Raw genomic sequence first — 16,782 nt, forward strand, 5'->3', positions numbered from 1 at the left:
TGGTCTAGGAAATGATAGTTTTGGGTCATAAGATCTTAGCTAAAGGGATTGAGGTAGACAAAGCTAAAATTGATGGTATTGAGAAACTACCTCCACTAGTTAAAATTTTATAATTGGATGAAATGGGATGAAGACAATGCTATCTAGGGAAATTCTTATTCATTTAAGTATTTCTTTCTCTGAAATTATTCTTCAATTAATATGAGAGCACTATGTTTGATAGATACTTCCGGGCTAGTGTATTATATACTAATTATGTGATTTCACTAGCCCGGAAGTATCTATCAAACATAGTGCTCTCATATTAATTGAAGAATAATTTCAGAGAAAGAAATACTTAAATGAATAAGAATTTCCCTAGATACTTAAACTAATTTATATAATAACTAATGTTTCTCTGTCATTCATAAATTAGTATATTTTATATCTGTGTGAATACATAATTAAATTCATTGTCATCTCGTGGAAAGTTTGACCTACTGTACGTATAGGTGTTGGTTCCTAGGACTAGCTAGGAAGTTTCTCATTTTGCTTTTTCACAATTGAATTTAGTGTTTGTTTGGATGGAGTATTTTAAAATTCCAGGGATTTTAAAATTCAGGGAAATTAAAATGCATCAATTAAAATTCTTGGATTTTAAAATTCTTTGTTTGGATAAACCAATTTAAATTCCTTGAATTTCAAATTTCTTGTTTGAATAAACCAATTTAAATTCCTTATATTTTTGAAGTCTTTTGTTTGAATTAACTAATTTCAATATATTATATTTCATTTTTTTTATTTTTTTCTCCAATTATATTTTAAAAATATGAATTTAGAACTAAAGCATAAAAAATATATATTCCAACAAGAAAAACTAAAACAAAAGGAAGCATATATAAAGTACCTTCTTTATATTTTATCATCATCAGTGTCATTAAAAATATAAAAATGAGAATAATTTGAAAATTAATGATTCCAGAATACAACCTAAGACATCAATATATTTTGAAAAGCTTCATTAAAAAAAAATAGTCCCCACATAAGCCAAAAGACATTCTCACGATCTATCCCTGCACATCAACAAAAAATCATTGTATTAGTAATGATTGGTATAGAATTTTCAAACCTAGAAACATAATTAACCATAAGAAAAAATATAGGGGCTTATATTCATGAAAAGAAATTATAGGACTAAAACTAGATGGAATTACTAACTGGTGTAGAGTTTTCATCCTGAAGTACAAATTAGAATGTAGAATATATTGAGTTAAATAAGTATATATAAATGTACATATAGTTCAAATTTTGAAACAGCCGGCAACAACAATACTATGTCATGTGCTGATAAAAAAAAAAAAAAATACTATGGCATGTGTTATACATTAACTCATTCATAATAACAATCAAAGACCAGAGTGATAAATTGAGGCAAAATGATGAAGGATTTCTATATATCATATTTTATATATCATAGTACATAAATATGAGAAGATATAGGAACTTATTCATCCTATATGGGATCTGCACATAAATATCCAGTGCTTCCACTACATATGATATGACTCAATGTAGATAGTGTATTTGCATATAATAATCAAACCATTGCTTTCCAAATGACCCAAAAAATGCACGGTGAATATGCCAACCACAATTAGAATCAATGAGGCACCAACACATTAGTCAAATTTCCAGTATGTAAGCATTCTATGTGACTCCTAGCAAACCACTTAATTGAAACTATAAATACAGCACCGTGGTAATAACAGTATTAATTACTACTACTAGTGAGTGTCCGGGCAATTGGCATAACATAGCAATATTGAACAGTGCACGTTATGGTAAGTGAGAAAAGTAAAAATAGAAATTCAACTCTTGCTGAAAAGTTTCACATTGATGATCACAAACCCAAAAATAATAAAACTGAAAATGGACTTGCTGAAGGATGAAGATGCATCTAAAGTCATGGTGGTTTTAACATTCCTATTGGTTAAGAACAGTATGGTTCAACTGAAAACTTTGTTTCCATTTCATAGAATCTAATTCCCCACCCCACCCCATCCCCTTCCCCTTCTGTATTTTCAAATATGGTGATTGGTATTTGTTAGCTACCTAATAAAATAAAGGATACAAGAAGCAGGGTAAACAAAATAATCAGAGGTATTATTAACTACACATTACTTCTATGCTGGCAAAGTATAACATTGTTGTATGTTCTCCATATCTACAAGTTAAAAGCTTTTGAAATTAGCTCAACCTAATCTTTAGGATATCAACATTACATAAGAACAGTGGATCAGGAATAAAAATAAGTTACTATACATTTGAAAGAAAATGTACTTGCTACCAATTCTCAGCATTGATACTAACATAGCAAACACATGGTGGCAGGCACGATGAAAGGCATAACCATTTAGACAAATCTTATAGAGCACTTAAAGTCATGATGATAATAAGGAATATATCCAAGGACTATCATTAACCTATAAAGTATTGTAATGTGTACAAACATACTTTATATAATAAAGATCGTTGCTTCAGCAAAATCAACAAAGGTGCAAATTGCTTGCTATAATTTTCCACTTATGCACCTACTAGTGGAGGTCCCTTTCACTGCTAAATAATATTAAACCTAATGGAAACTGAAAATAATATTAAACCTACTAGTGGAATTTAAATAATTTTTCTCTCCCTTTTTCATGCATATTCACAAACACATGGTGTTCACCACCTAACTCAACCCCAAACAAAAAATAAAAATTTCAAACTGAAATAGAACCCCAAGCCCTCTCCCACATCTCCAATAGTGGAAGTAAATTTATTTAAAATTCAGATCCAGATAACACGACAATGGGAACAAAGCACAAATCGCAAATTAATCCTAGATAATGGAGATGAGAAACCAACCTTGTATGAAGAAAATGTGCGATCTGAATCAAGAGAGAACGGAGGTCGTAGCCATTGTGAGAGTATGCAATCTGAATGAGGTAATAGCCATCGAGAGTGTACGATTTGAATGAAGGTTTTCGTGACTGTGAGATAGTGAAACGAGACCGGCCGTAGAGAGGAGTTGCAAAGAAATTAAAATTCTCTTATTTTTGCAAAGAATTTCAATTCATGCATTCTCTGTTGAATAAAATTCTTTATTAAAATGACTGAATTTAATTTCTCTTTAAATGATTTATTCAAACGTATAATTTCACCTTAAAATATTTCAATTACATGATTAAAATGAATTATCCAGTTAAAAAGTCATCATCCAATCTTACTTCCGAGTTACAACTCATTAAATCGATTTCAAATAGTTGCATGCCCTATTGTATGGTATATAAAAGTTGTAGGACAGGCATGGCTATAAGAAGCTACCACGAAGGTGAAGGACAAATACGTGACTCTTCTCGTCGTATGAAATTTAATTATTGCACATGCTGTCGACGCGAGCTTCCGCAAAGTCTTTTCAGCAATATGTGTTTTTTCTATTATTAAAACAGTATCGTCGTATTTAAGATCCCAAGATTCAAAGGACTTGCTTTGAATAATTTATATTTTTCTGGTTCATCCCTAACTAATCAAAGTAATTAATATTTTATATTTTTGTGCATGGTCCATCCCTTTTTCTAGACCACAGGGCACGTAAGTCTTAAGATGATTCAAAGTAATTAATTTTGAACAATTCAATTTCCATTTCTGTAATTACTTGCAAAATTCAAAGCAGCCTCTCATATGGAAATACAATGGAATGTTATCGGAATGAGACCCATCATCAAATCCACGAAAGCACTGCTATAAAGATCAATGATTTAAGGGGCATTGAATCAATTTCAATAAAATATTTTAATATAATATCCTAACAACATTGAAAAAAACATAATATGTATAAATTGATAATAATAAAAAATAAATTTCACTTAAAGTATCATAAATTATAAACTAAAACAATGTTATTTTAAAAGTTTTTTTAAGAAAAAAAAATTGTTTTAAGAGAAACCGGTTAATCACTGGATTTTATCGGATTTTTACGGATTCAACGATTTTTAACTAATTTAAAGACGTATAAATTTTTAGGAAGTATTAGACCCACATATGATTGATTCGTAATCCTACATGTCAATCTGATCTGAATTCCAAAAAAATTATACAATGTGTAAGTTTCAGAGTCAACAACACATAACCAAAATATTAATAAAGGAAAACTCTTGGAACCTGAGCTCTTCCAAGCAATTGAAGGATCCTATTGTGATTATCATATGTCTTTTTTCTTCTTATAATTGAGAAGGGAAGAAGTATATTATCACTACGTGCACTTGGCTGAAAGATAGACTTTATTTTGGTTGGATGTTCTGAAATCGGTTGGATTTAAGTTGAAGATTAGGGATTTGAGAATCGGTTCTTGGTGTTGGGAATTTTTTATAAATTAAAATCATTATATTTCCGATTAAAAATCATCACATTATTTAGATTAATTATTTTATGATAACAAACTTCTCTTAAATGTGTGCAGATTTTAACTCATTAGGATAAAATTAATTATTTTAAAATGTAAAACGTGAAAGACATTAGTTTGAAATTGATGGAATGATGAAATTAGTTGCTTTATGAAACTTTAGAAAACTAAAATAGGAATTTTAAAACATATAAAGATAAAAGCAAAAATTATTAAAAATATAACAAACTAAAATGATACTTTAGCCTTTCAAAAAGTTTCCCATTTTTCTTTTTCAATTTTCACATTTGAGTTTTTTTTTCATAAGCAATAACACCTTTTTTGTTTTTGTTTTTTTTATATATTTTATGGGGACAGGTGGTGTCCTTAACAAAGCACTAACTTTTAAAAGTAACCAATTCCCATCCTGCTATGTGATCAAAATTGGACAAGAATTGAGGGAAAGCAGCGGAAAGAAAGGCCCACAATGGTCGTCTGTAATTGAAACTATCACTTATCATCTCATATACAAATTTCAAAATTAGTGATGTAACTATATATATTCCGTTCTAAAATTTTCATCTCTCATTTTATTCCTTTTTTAGGAGCCCTTTCCATCTTCTCAGAACTTCCAATACGCATCATATTAATAAAGCATCCATCAACATATGAGAATAAGATTCTTCCTTGATTTATTTTGCTTAATTTCTGAGCAGCAGCTACTAGAGCATCTTCAACATGGAGTGAGAATCAGGCTTTGAATCAGCATGGAAAATGAAGGAACTCATCAAAAAGTATGAGTAGAAGTGACACCATTATCACTGTAAGGATATATTCTTGCTTACACCCACATGAACAGAACAAATGAATTCCCGAAGTTGACATATGAAGCAATATTTGCACCCCGAAAAAGAAAAGTATTTTACATGATCAATTGAAGAGGAAGGTGAAACCATCATGAGCCGCAACATGAACAATTTCACACCTTTGCCAGGGTCATGGCAAAGAGGTTTTAGATCCTTTGATGACCACACTTTCAATCATCGTGAATCCAATGAGGTGCCTGTGTTTTACAGATCTCACTCTACTCATGCCACCGTAAGTTTATTCTATTATTGTTTTAGTGACATTATTTTTAGGACATGATGACACAGAAAAGAAAGGCAAACTAAATTTATGTTCATGGAAACAGAGAATGGAACTATCATTGTTTGAGTATGATAGTCAGTATATAATCTTGGTTCATAATATTAGCAGGATGGCAGAAGTTCGTGTGTATTAGCTCGAGAACGATTTTCGGACTTCAGAAATCCTTTAGGATTCCACAGTATACCAAAGTAAGGCCAAGTTGCATACTAATTTGCTTATGTGTTTAGGCTTCCCAAGAATGGTAATCAGTGTGAGAAGTTTGTCTTCAATGAATAATCAAATGCTTTAATGATTGAGATATGAATGCATGTATCAATTTCTATAAATTTCACTGAATTAGATAGTAAGAATTAGGTTTGATGCGAGTATGACCATTGAGGAGAAATCTAGTTAAAAATATTTCCTACAAATTCAGGATTTCACAATTTGTTCTCAATTGGTAAATGAATTAACAATCAAATACTATTCTCAAGGAATCCAAAAGGAAGACACCAAGAGCCTAATTTTTGGTAGTAATGAAATTCTTTCTCTAGCAGGACAGAAAATGAACACTATGATTTGAATTCCATATCAAATATCAACCTCTCCCCACCCCTCCATGATATGCTTATGCTATTTAGTTGCATGAACTAGTAATTTTTAGGCTTAAGAGTGGAACAAAAGTCTAGCTAATTTACCAATTTTTGATCAATTTGCAGTTTTCCTGCACCACCACCTAGAAGACAACAAATTCATGCTCACAATGAGGATATCGGAAGGCTAAGAGAGATTTTCCTTCACCCCCCTCAAAGATCCACATTCCAAACAAGCACACAAGCTCTCCCGGTGGTAGAAATTACCAAATCAACAGCTTTGAGCAAGCTCAAGAAAGTAGTCTATGACCCTCCCCCAAAGAGGTATGCTAGGAGGGTGAGCTTATACTACAGAAACAATGCCGCAAAGCCTTTGAAAGAGAAGCAGGGAGAAAATGATGAAGATAGAAAGAGTTGTGCTATTTGTCTAGAAGATTTTGATCCCAGTGAAGAGGTGATGCTCACTCCATGCAACCACATGTTTCATGAGGATTGTATAGTACCATGGCTAACAAGTAAGGGCCAGTGCCCAGTTTGTAGGTTTGTGATTTGTGAGATTGGAAGGGGGAATCATTCATCCTTCAATAACAATGACATTGCAAATTTGGAACCTAGCAACTTGATTAATGGAGAGCTTTTGTCAATTTTGAGGGCCATGGAAGAAGCTTTTCAATTGGGAAGAATGACTTACTAATGTACACACAAGAATTTGCTAGAGTTGGGAGATTGATTTATTTGTAGCTTATTCCAACATATACACTGAATTTACTATGATATTTGATAGGTAGAACTTGTGAGTGATATAAAAATTAATGAGATAAGATTGGAAACCATTTTGTTATCCAATATTTTTCAGAGTATACTTTAAAGTTCTGCATGCATTTATCTATTGACCCTTGGTCTGTTTTTCACTACTTGAACCATAACGCTTCGTTGTTAATCTTAAAAATAGAAATACAAGTCTAATCAAATCATCATGCAAGCGATGCACTTTCGGCTTATAAATATGGATTATGTACATTTACCATTTTTTATAGTAATATTATATAAAAACCCATATATAATATACACCTATTTAACTCATTTATTTCCTTTTTATTAAATCATATTACTTATGATATTTATATTTTTTTTCTTGCAAGTATCACCTATCATAGGGGTATTTATATAACTATGTAGAAAAAGTGTAATAGGGTCAAAATGAGTATATATAACCCAAATAACTTAATATAGGGTAGGGGCCTTGTTTTAAAAACTCATCTTCATTTTAATTTTAATTCAACTCAGACAGAAATTTGACTAGTCAATCTAAGCTAGGTGCACAACTTTTTTTTACATATATAAAAAGAGTTTATAATTTGTTATCCTTATTTATTTGTATTAAATTTATTATATTAAGTTAGATTCTTATGTGAAAAAAATATAAAAAAGATATTTAAATATAAAATACATTTTGCTAAAATTTTATCTATAACTTTATTGAATTTGATATATTATATGTTAATGTAAAAACATATAATCTATAACTAATAAAGGTAATTATTCTTAATTAGTGTACATATTTTCATAGACTATTTTGTCCTCTAACTAGTTGTAAAAATCACTTTAAATCAAATAATTATTAAAAAAATAACTTGTCAAATCATAGTTGTGAAATTTGATCTAATCATTCTCCTAATCAAGATAATGGATTAGTGGTTTAATTGACGGGCTAGTAATTGGCTCGATTTGACTTGACATATATTAAAATTTTAAAATTATATATGTATATATTATATATAAGTATATAACTAACATTATTTGAGCAAGAAAATTTCATCCATACTTCAAAATTCAAAATAACAATTAATAATAATGAGACATCAACACGGGCATCGTAGAGGTGATCTATTTTTTTTGTAAGATCGGTCGGGTCGAATTGGTCAAATTGAGATCCGGTAACCTAACCGACTGAATTTGACTAGATCATCCTGGATCAATTACGTGACTGATCTAATAGTAGAATCGGCTTAATTAGACCACCGAATCTTGGTTGGACCGGTTCGATTTGCTGGACTAAACCAAATTTCACAACTATATCTCAAACACAATTATTAAAAAAATAAATCCTCCATGGGAACAGATATTTGCATCTTTTATTTTTAATTTAAAACTAGAAAAATTAAAGAAATTAGTAGTCGAGGCACATAGTGCCAGTTTCCAACTAGTATTAAATAATGTTAATATAACATGTAGTCATATACTATACTGACTGTGCAATATTGATAATATATTTATAATGATACACAATATGCTAAAACATGACAAATAATTATTACATTGATGATATTAATAAAATATATTTTCTTAAGATAGTCTATAAATCAACCAGTGTGTTGAATTAAGTTTACAAAACTTTTATTCGTAACGTGACCCAAATTATCCCAATTCCAAATTTTGGGGCCCATTGAAGAGAGTCCAATGGTTCTTCAGTCTGACTCAAATTGACACCAACAAAATGGAAATTACTTAGTGCAGTTCCTCTTTTACTTGGTGCACCCCATATTATTTAATATCCCCTTTTTTTTTATCCTTCTTATTCTTCCAAGCAAAAGCCTAGCTTCCTCTCTCTCACTACCTCCTCCATGAACCTTCAACTTGTGGGCCAAAACCACTCTTCCCCTCTTGCCACCTTGTTGCTTTGTCACCTTCCACCAGATTTGCGCATACCACCCAACGACGACATCATCAATCGTGTGTTGTAATCACTTTCTTATCACCTAGATCTGCACATGTGACCGTTGCCACCTCCCTCCATCGCATGCACAAGCCCCTTGCACACCAGATCTACGCGCAACTTCACCTCTTCACCTTCTTGATATAGTTACGGATTGGTCAATCCATAATATATATTTTTTTGGTATTACTAATCGGTTAATTCATAATGCAAAAAAAACTGGAATATGGATTGACCAATTCATAATATATTTACATTACAAATTGCTTAATCTATAACATCATAAACAACAAAGGTTGCGAGCTAACAAAACAACTGCTTATCATAGTGGTTTCCATGAGGAAGTTTGTGCAGACGTACGGTGGCTCTTTACCATCAAAGTAGGTGGCACTCACATCCTCCATAGTAACCCACCCTTAAACTAGAATTAATAAAGGGTGAAAATGTCAATTCAAATGCTTTATTATTTCCAATGAGATACACCAAAAAATAATAGGTTGTATTAAGTAATTGCCCAACAAATTGAGTGTGTTGATCAAAAACAAAAAAAGAGCAACCCGCAACGTTGTGGTTTCGGATCCGCTTTATTATACGTGCAATTGACAAACATCCAACCTTTTTGTTTGGGGTTTTCTGATTAACTCTTTCTTCTCATAACTCTGCCGCCGCAACAGCCCCAAATCCAATGGTAGACCACTTTCTCCCTTTCCTTTCTTCTTCTTTCGAAATCAAATTAACTCTTTTCATAAACTCGATTTTTCTTTACTTTTTGTTTTTTAATTTATAGTTTTATAGTTAATTGGAATTGGAATGAACTTGATTTCAGGCTTCAGAGAAGAAACTTTCGAACCCAATGAGGGAGATAAAGGTGCAGAAGCTTGTCCTCAATATCTCCGTTGGCGAGAGTGGAGATCGTCTTACCAGAGCCGCTAAGGTTGAAACCCCTTCACACCTCGCAGCTTCCACAAATGTTTTTTTTTTTTTGGAATATATATATATATATATATTAAAATTTTTAATTTCTATTTTTCTTCTTGTAGGTGTTGGAACAGCTTAGTGGCCAAGCCCCTGTGTTTTCCAAAGGTTAGTTCTCAATAAGTTTGTAAATGGGTAGTTCTGTAATGATGGTAATGAACATAGATCTCAAATCTGTGTTCATTGGAAGTTTTTGTTTTTAAATTAATTTGATAATTTTTCTCATTATATCATTTTTAAAAAAAAAATATAGATTGCTGATGAAGTGGTTTTGTAGAATTCTCCCCCCAGATTTAGGGTAGTCTATTTTAGGCTTTTTAATTGAAGCTTCATTTTTCTTTCTTTAATTACAATGTCAAGACTCACAGGGCTGATAGTAGGGAAGTAATGGTAGTTTGAGTTTCGTAATTTTCATTAATTGCAATATTAAGTGTGAACCTGTTCTGTGGGAAAAATCAGAATAGTTGTGGGTTTATTGAATGCATTTTTAAGTTTCCTTCAGGAACTTGATTCATAAATCTGCGGAAAAAGTGAAAATGAGGACTCTGATATCCTTGAGTGTATGTCTTTTATCTGCTTAATTTAATTTAAACCATGTTTCTGAGTCCAAAAGATAGAAAAAATAGTCTATTGCTCTGTGAAATATTTTAAATAGTTTGTTTTACTGTTAGTGTTTGATAAAGGTTTTGTATACTGTATACGTGTGGCTGTTTTTCACTGTTGAATGGTAAGAGATCTTTTTGCTTCTCTTGGTTTTGACAGCAAGGTACACGGTTCGTTCCTTTGGGATTAGAAGAAATGAGAAGATTGCATGCTATGTCACTGTCAGAGGTGACAAGGCAATGCAACTTTTGGAGAGTGGTTTGAAGGTGAAGGAATATGAACTTCTCAGAAGGAACTTCAGTGATACTGGTTGCTTTGGCTTTGGCATTCAGGAGCATATCGATTTGGGAATCAAGTAAGTTGAAGAACTCTTGGGTTTTTATGCTGTTGTTTTTACTTTTGCCTGCGGTAAGCATTTTATGACTGAAGGGAAGTTGATGATTTGATATAGGTTGTCGTGTGCACAATGCATATTCAAAATTTTGGATATGACATAACATATCTCTTCCCCATTATGCTGCATTCCACTTTTGACTTGAACCAAATGCTAACTAGTTTATAAATATGGTTGTTTCAAAATTTTCTTTTGTTGTTTTGGACTTTGGCGCTTATATGAAATATGTTTTTGATGATTTTGAGAAAGCAGGACTTGCATTAGTTAGGTTGATTTGTTAATTAGTCTAGGCGTGATGGTATGTCTAATTGATTGACTGGCTTTGCAAATTATATGCCGTCTTTAAATGACATTGTCGAGTCTCACTCTTGGATTCATTCCTCTTGGATTCATTCCCTTGTTATGTCAACTAACTTTTGGTTAATTTCCCCTCATGTTTGATGATGTTTTCAATTTCTTTGATTATGAAGATTTCAATTTACACATATTGGTCCTTGACTGTTGACTCTGCTTCAGGTATGATCCTTCAACTGGTATTTATGGAATGGACTTCTTTGTTGTTCTGGAGCGTCCTGGCTATCGTGTGGGACGTCGCCGAAGGTGCAAGTCCCGTGTTGGAATCCAGCACCGTGTCACAAAGGAGGATGCTATGAAGTGGTTCCAGGTGAAATATGAGGGAGTGATCCTTAACAAGTCTCAGGCGATTGTTTAGTTAGACTGAGTTCATTTCAGGGGAGTGTTTTTATCAGTTTTGTCAACTATCTTTCTGGGATAGTATCTTAATTTTGAGGCAGGTTATGAATCAATGTTTCTCATTTCAGTTTTGTGATGAAGCACATGTATTAACAATAGCCCTTTTAAACGACACTTTTATTGCAACAAGAACATGTGAGACACTTTTAAATGCATTCTCTTTATTGATTATTTATTGAAAATGATCAAATTTTGTGGGTCTTATATCATATTTAATGATTTTTCTCATGATTTTATTGTTTTTAATAAGTTCCAACCTATTAGAGTGTGCTTTTGAAGTAGTGTGGTATCCTGGCACTCTTCCCCTAAATACCAAACCATTGCAAATTCATGCTATTGACATTCAATAATCAATAGTAATTCTGCTACACTGGGGCAAGATGTTGTTGGACTGCATATTAATTATGTTTTAAGAATAAGATTTTTTTTGTTGTTGAAAATATTTTTTATTCGAAACTCTATTCAATAAGGAAAAATGAGGACGAAAATTTTTAATAAGGAAAAATGAGGGAAAAAAGTGAATTAAAACAATGTCTGATGTGATTCTATGATAGTACATATGCTTCGGAGTTTGGTCACCTACCTGATTAATTGATTTTTTTATATATTTTTTTATTGTTGGTGTAAAATATTTATAAGACTTTGTCAAGAAATTTGAGTGATTAGTAGAATTTTTCTTCTCAAATGTCAATCGTGTTTTTTCCTCTAGAAACTGACGGATCAATGACATGTAGGGCGTGGCCAATTGAATTTTTTTTTTGCTGGATGGCTAATTGATTTAATATACTATAATTTATTTTGCAAAAATAATTTATTAATGATAATTTTGAGATTTCTTTTTTAAAAAAAGGGATTATTTCATTTTCATAATGTACATTGATCAAAGTTTAATATCCTCAATTAATTGACTCTTCTAAAGTATTTTTGGCCAACTCATCTAAATTTCATTCAAACAAGAAATACATTTGCACAAATAATTATTAAGGCACATGAGGTAAGGGGAGAAAATGCGTGCTACAGCACCATGATTCAAAGGGTACCTGTGTATGTCAAATTCCACATGTCAAACGAACTCAGGCGCTAATGCTACAACGAGCAGATTTTATTCAACGCAAAGAATGTACGAACCTGAATAAAAACCAATACAAAGGATCTTCTGTAATCTGTGACCATGCCTTGATGTGTATTATGTGTCGGTTGGTCGTTACTTTGTTTTTTAACATAGCAGACGAAACTATAGTCATTAGCCTAATGAATTTGGATAATGTAGCAAAGCATCTTAGTCCGAACAGAAGCTACTCTTCATCAAATAATAATAATAATAATTAATAAAATAACAACAACATGAACTACCAGTCTAAATGAGTAAATTGAAGGTAACTTGCCCGAGCAGGGAAATCAATCAGAAAGCAACATGCATAGATATTCAGATTAATAATTCCATAACATAAAGTTTATGATCTCTATATAAACCACCAGAGTCTTTCTCATCAATGCATACCAAATTAACATTTCTCTCTACAACAGAATCTTACCAAACCCTCTCTTCCAAAACTCATTAAACTTTTTGCTGATAAGAAATGGCTTTCACATGCCAAAAGCAGCACATGCTAGCTCTATTCCTCCTCCTTGCAGTTGCGATTTCACAGGTGATGTGTCGCAAGCTGCACGAGACATCGATGCGAGAAAGACACGAACAATGGATGACCGAATATGGAAAAGTGTATAAGGATGCTGCAGAGAAGGAAAAACGTTTCCAGATATTCAAGGACAATGTGGAGTTCATAGAATCATTCAATGCTGATGGCAACAAACCTTACAAGCTTGGTGTTAATCACCTTGCTGACCTTACAGTTGAGGAATTCAAGGCTTCCCGTAATGGATTCAAGAGGCCCCATGAGTTTAGCACAACAACATTTAAGTATGAAAATGTGACTGCTATTCCTGCAGCCATAGACTGGAGGACAAAAGGAGCTGTTACTCCAATCAAAGACCAAGGTCAATGTGGTAAGATAAAGAACATCATATAATAAGTACTTTATTATGTTCCATAACCATCATTATTTCCTTCATCTCATTTTATGTGACACATTTAAAATATTTCTGCTTCAATTTTTTTTATCACTTTAAAATATAAAAAAAATACTAATTACTTTTTTTTCTTCCAATAATATCCTTACTACTGCATTGATTAGTCCTTCTAGTTCTACTACTGCAATACATTTTTGGAAATAATATTATTTTAGTCAAATATTGTTTTGTTTTTAAGATGTGAGCATTACATTAGTGATTAGACAACAGATAAGATAGATAATTGAAAGTATTATTATTATGTCATGTGACTTGTATAATTTTTAAGGGATAAACAAGTTGAATTTAGAGAATTTTTAAAGATTAAAAATATATTTGAAGGACTACAAATATATTTAAATTTTAGTTATATTCTTAGAGAGCCATAATTTCATTAATGTATGGAAAGGCGAATTGATTAATGTTTTACCATAATTTTGTTTGAAAAATTATAGGGAGCTGCTGGGCATTTTCAACTATAGCTGCAACCGAGGGTATCCATCAAATAACTACAGGAAAACTAGTTTCACTCTCAGAGCAAGAGCTAGTGGATTGTGACACAAAAGGTGTAGACCAAGGATGTGAAGGTGGTTACATGGAAGATGGGTTTGAATTCATTATAAAAAATGGTGGAATCACCAGTGAGACTAACTACCCCTACAAGGCAGTTGATGGAAAATGTAACAAAGCAACCTCTCCAGTGGCACAAATTAAGGGATATGAGAAGGTTCCTCCCAATAGCGAGACGGCACTTCAAAAAGCCGTGGCTAACCAACCAGTGTCAGTTTCTATTGATGCAGACGGTGCAGGTTTCATGTTTTACTCTAGTGGAATTTACAACGGAGAATGTGGGACTGAGCTAGACCATGGTGTTACTGCAGTTGGTTATGGCACAGCTAATGGAACAGACTATTGGATTGTGAAGAATTCATGGGGTACACAATGGGGTGAGAAAGGATACGTAAGGATGCAACGAGGTATAGCTGCCAAGCATGGTTTATGTGGAATTGCCTTGGATTCATCTTATCCAACTTCTTAAATAGTTCAATTATGTAAATTGTGCTTCATGCATGCTTAGTTTGAACTTATGGCTGTATTTAAATGTAAACTATTACCATATCAATATATATATTTTGTTATACCCTAGAGGATATATACTAAATGTTATTTAACTTCCTAACTATGTATATAATCTTTGGAATTCCGAAGGCTTGGATAGAAATTGCTTGAAACATCATGGGAGCGAAAAAAATATTAAACCTAAAATGAAAATAGGAAAACAAATAAGCATATGAATCATAACATGGCATGACTCAAGTGCTTAATAAGGTTCACCTTAAAATCCTATAAAAAATGATGCTTAAGTGTAAATTTGACCATTCAATTTTTATTATTTTATAAATTTTATCACTCAAATTTTTAATTTTTGTGTATTTTATCACTATTGACATAAGATGAATGATTTTGACTTTTGACATCGATTGTAATTATCATCAATGTAAAAAGTAGTTTTTTACATTAGTTATAACCACAACTGATTTAGATAGATCGAATTGATCAGATCATGTAGGAACAAGGTTCAAGTCTACCGGTTTGTTAGGATGCCTTAACTATGTATATCAATGCACTTCCACTTGACACCTATCATTAATTAGAAATGGCTCATCTCACTGTGATCTTCTCTTGAATTCATAACTTTTTTCGCTCCATCTCCAATGGGGAAGTCAGTATAGGAAAGCACTCATCTTGGGGTGGGTTTACTAAGATGCTTTCAGCAATTACCCACTCTGCACTTGGCTACTAGTGTTTACTGTGGGCACGATAACTGGCACACCAAAGGTGCATCTTTCCTGGTCCTCTCGTACTAGGGAAAAGTCCTCTCAATGCTCTCACGCCCACACTAGTATGGATTGAACTGTCTCACGATGTTCTGAATCCAACTCACGTACTGCTTTAATGATTAAACAATCCAACCCTTGGAACATACTACATCCCCAGGTGGCGAAGAGCTGACATCGAGGTGCCAAACCTTCCCGTCGATGTGAGCTTTGGGGAAGATCAGCCTTTTACACCTAGAGTAACTTTTAGCCGTTGAGCTACAACCCTTCCACTCAGCACCATCGGATCACTAAGGTTGACTTTCGTTCCTACACGACAAGTGATGGTAAAATGCACAAAAGTCATTTTTTACATTGTTTTGTTATTGTTGACTCTTTGACAAGTGTACCAAGTCATACAAGTAGTATTAAAATGGTAAGATCGAGTATTGATTCCATAGGAACTTCGATTATATATATATATAGTGTTTAAGCAATTTGTGACTCAAATTGAATCTTGTTCATTAATTAACTACAAATATGACTTAAATGAATTAACTACAAAGCATGGAACATAAAAGGTTAAGAAAAAAAATGCTTAAAGTTGTGAGATGGTGTTGTGATGAGTTTAGAAATGTGTTGGGGGTTCTCCACACCAGAACTACTCTTGATGTAATCATAATAGATTTTTCTCTTTTTAACATGAATATGATTTTTATTTGTACTTTTGAACATATTCTAATCATGATTTCTCAAGTGAGAGAGTCTAAATCACCTAATATCGCTCTTAATTCCTTAAGAGTTATATTTGAAGACAATTACAAGAGATAATGTCCCATTAATTCCCATATTAAGACTAATTAAAAGTCTTTAGTCTTGTGAATTCATTAGAGCCAGCCTAGTGCTGAACAATTTGAATAATATGCATGCATGAAATCTTAGGTTTGATGTTCAGTGTCATCATTATAAAAGGAAAATTTCTAATTTTGTAGAGTACTTATATTTAATTCATTCTAGGAGACGAATAACGTCTAAAGACTCATAGACTTTTTTTTTAATAGACTTAATAATGACTAGTGAGATGCAAGCGTCTCTAAAATTTACGCGCACTTGAATTGTATTTTTGGCATTTTGCAACTTCATTAATATGGTGATTAGCTTACTCACATGGGTTTCCCTAAAAAGAAAAGCTTACTCATATTGGTGTTTTATTTTCATTGTTTATTTCCATTAAAAAATTAAACTGTGCCTTGCGACGGCAAAACTGTGTGTACATAGGGAAAAAAAAGATACTGAACTCACAGAATGTTAAGTATTTAATGTTTCTCTTT

The 16,782-nt window shown here is 32.4% G+C and overlaps 3 protein-coding genes and 1 long non-coding RNA gene across 6 annotated transcripts; 3 read left to right on the forward strand and 1 right to left on the reverse strand.

Moving 5' to 3' along the window:
• Positions 1-874: 874 nt before the first annotated feature.
• Positions 875-3,430, reverse strand: LOC114414217. Its single transcript, XR_003667162.1, has 2 exons — positions 2,887-3,430; positions 875-1,052 (listed from the first exon to the last, which is right to left on the reverse strand). It is a non-coding gene; the product is annotated as an uncharacterized LOC114414217 (long non-coding RNA).
• Positions 3,431-4,965: 1,535 nt separating this feature from the next.
• LOC114417073 (E3 ubiquitin-protein ligase RNF133-like) lies at positions 4,966-6,983 on the forward strand. Of its 3 annotated transcripts, none has more exons than XM_028382172.1 (3): positions 4,966-5,500; positions 5,657-5,739; positions 6,250-6,983. In XM_028382172.1, exons 1-3 carry the CDS (start codon positions 5,360-5,362, stop codon positions 6,815-6,817), a joined length of 792 nt encoding a protein of 263 aa, XP_028237973.1. In that variant the 5' UTR covers positions 4,966-5,359; the 3' UTR covers positions 6,818-6,983. The 3 variants fall into 3 exon arrangements, with proteins under 3 accessions (XP_028237973.1, XP_028237974.1, XP_028237975.1); XM_028382173.1 differs by having other exon boundaries at positions 4,971-5,500; positions 5,660-5,739; XM_028382174.1 differs by lacking the exon at positions 5,657-5,739 and having other exon boundaries at positions 5,365-5,500.
• A 2,410-nt stretch (positions 6,984-9,393) lies between these two features.
• On the forward strand, positions 9,394-11,768 carry LOC114417075 (60S ribosomal protein L11-like). Its single transcript, XM_028382177.1, has 5 exons — positions 9,394-9,527; positions 9,666-9,773; positions 9,880-9,922; positions 10,577-10,772; positions 11,328-11,768. The coding sequence occupies exons 1-5, from the start codon at positions 9,525-9,527 to the stop codon at positions 11,521-11,523; spliced, it is 546 nt and encodes a 181-aa protein (XP_028237978.1). The 5' UTR covers positions 9,394-9,524; the 3' UTR covers positions 11,524-11,768.
• Positions 11,769-13,055: 1,287 nt separating this feature from the next.
• LOC114417074 (ervatamin-B-like) lies at positions 13,056-14,780 on the forward strand. The gene is made up of 2 exons (XM_028382176.1): positions 13,056-13,571; positions 14,090-14,780. Exons 1-2 carry the CDS (start codon positions 13,145-13,147, stop codon positions 14,671-14,673), a joined length of 1,011 nt encoding a protein of 336 aa, XP_028237977.1. The 5' UTR covers positions 13,056-13,144; the 3' UTR covers positions 14,674-14,780.
• The last annotated feature ends 2,002 nt before the right edge of the window (positions 14,781-16,782 follow it).

This window comes from Glycine soja, chromosome 6, assembly GCF_004193775.1.
Source record: "Glycine soja cultivar W05 chromosome 6, ASM419377v2, whole genome shotgun sequence".
In the NCBI taxonomy this organism is placed as follows: domain Eukaryota; kingdom Viridiplantae; phylum Streptophyta; class Magnoliopsida; order Fabales; family Fabaceae; genus Glycine; species Glycine soja.